This window comes from Galeopterus variegatus, unplaced genomic scaffold (assembly GCF_000696425.1).
Source record: "Galeopterus variegatus unplaced genomic scaffold, G_variegatus-3.0.2 Scaffold839, whole genome shotgun sequence".
Lineage (NCBI taxonomy): Eukaryota > Metazoa > Chordata > Mammalia > Dermoptera > Cynocephalidae > Galeopterus > Galeopterus variegatus.
Window position 1 is genome coordinate 464,183 of NW_007726950.1, and position 1,405 is coordinate 465,587.

A 1,405-nucleotide genomic window follows, 5' to 3' on the forward strand; every position below is an offset into this window, starting at 1 on the left:
GCTACAGCTATTCTATTCTATTCTATTCCATGCAATTCATGACAATAATTCTGTCTTAAGTTATGTACTTTATACTCAGCCTTATGCTAAACACTTGGAAATATGCCCCCATGACCTCCTCATTCTTGACAAGGAGGAAAGTACAGAGAGATTGTCAGAGGAGGAAGTGCCCAGAGCTCGCAGGGGAGGGAGGTGGGGGAGAGGCAGAGGGGAGTGATGCTGGAAGGAAGAAATCAGCTCAAGTTTAGGAAACCTTTCTGCTCCAAGGCCAGGTTGTCGAGGGGGTTGCTGTCACCACCTCCGCCACCCTCCTCGTCCTCGCTTGTTGGCAGCACATAGGACTCATCCACTGCCAGCAGCTCTCTGGACAGCTGGCCATCGTCCTCTTCCACAGCCAGCCAGCGTTGACATGGGAAGTAGTACCTGTGGGGGTGGGGGCAGGGAAAGGTCTCATGCAGGAGCAGTTGTGGGCTGAGAATGAGAGGCCCTTCATGGGGCCCCAGACTCACTCCTGTCTGCCCCCACAGCCTTGCCCTCCCATCCTACCCAGCTTGGGAATCCCCATTAGCCACTCACCTGGCATAGAGAACAAACATGGAGACATGATCTCCAGACACCCCACTAAAAATGGCTGTGTAACATGCCTGGAGAACCTCAATCAGGGTCATATTGGATGGAAGTATCTAGAAGGAGAGGGACTTACGGAGACTGCTCCAACCCTTTTTGGAATTAGTCTGTTAGCCAGAGCTATGTTAGCAGAGAGGGTTGTACATAGCAGGTGCTCAATACATAGTGTTGAAATAATGGATTTTAATGGAATGAATTGATTATGCTTCTGAAAGGCACAAAGAGTGTGTCTAAAGATCTGGCACAGCGGACAGCCAGGGCCATCTAGAAAGGTGGTTGAGTCATACTTCTCAGTGCAGAGGCTAGGCCCAACACAACAGAGGAGCTGGACAGAAGGACCGGAGGTGACAGAGGTGGCAGAATAGGTAAATTGAGGACTCACCCTTGGAGTCAGATTGTCTGGATTTAAATGCTGTCTCTCCCCCAATAGTTGGGTGACTGTCAGCCAGTTTCTTTACCTCTCTGTGCTAAGGCTATCATGTTTAACAAATAAAATTATAGGACTCCAAGTCTGAATTTAGATAAGCAATGAATAATGTTTGCAGTGGATTGAATTGTGTCCCCCCAAAATTTAATGCATTGGAGGCTTGGTCCACATGATGACAGTGTTAAGAGGGTGGGAAATCTTATTATGGTAACTGGGGACCTTGAAGAGGTGATGGGATTCTGAGGACCATGCCCTAATGAATGGATTAATAATGGTGGTCATGGGCGTGGTTCTGAGGGTTTAAAGGACAGCACGTGAGAGTCTCTTCTCTGTCATTTTCACAATGTGTTA

At 48.2% G+C, this 1,405-nt stretch overlaps 1 protein-coding gene across 2 annotated transcripts in view; it reads right to left on the reverse strand.

Moving 5' to 3' along the window:
* LOXHD1 (lipoxygenase homology domains 1) overlaps positions 1-1,405 on the reverse strand; it is a 116,699-nt gene that overhangs the window by 68,415 nt on the left and 46,879 nt on the right. For both annotated transcript variants that reach the window (XM_008572816.1, XM_008572818.1), the window contains one exon: positions 254-423. In XM_008572816.1, coding sequence (XP_008571038.1) covers positions 254-423 — 170 coding nt within the window. The remainder of the gene's footprint in view (positions 1-253; positions 424-1,405) is intronic.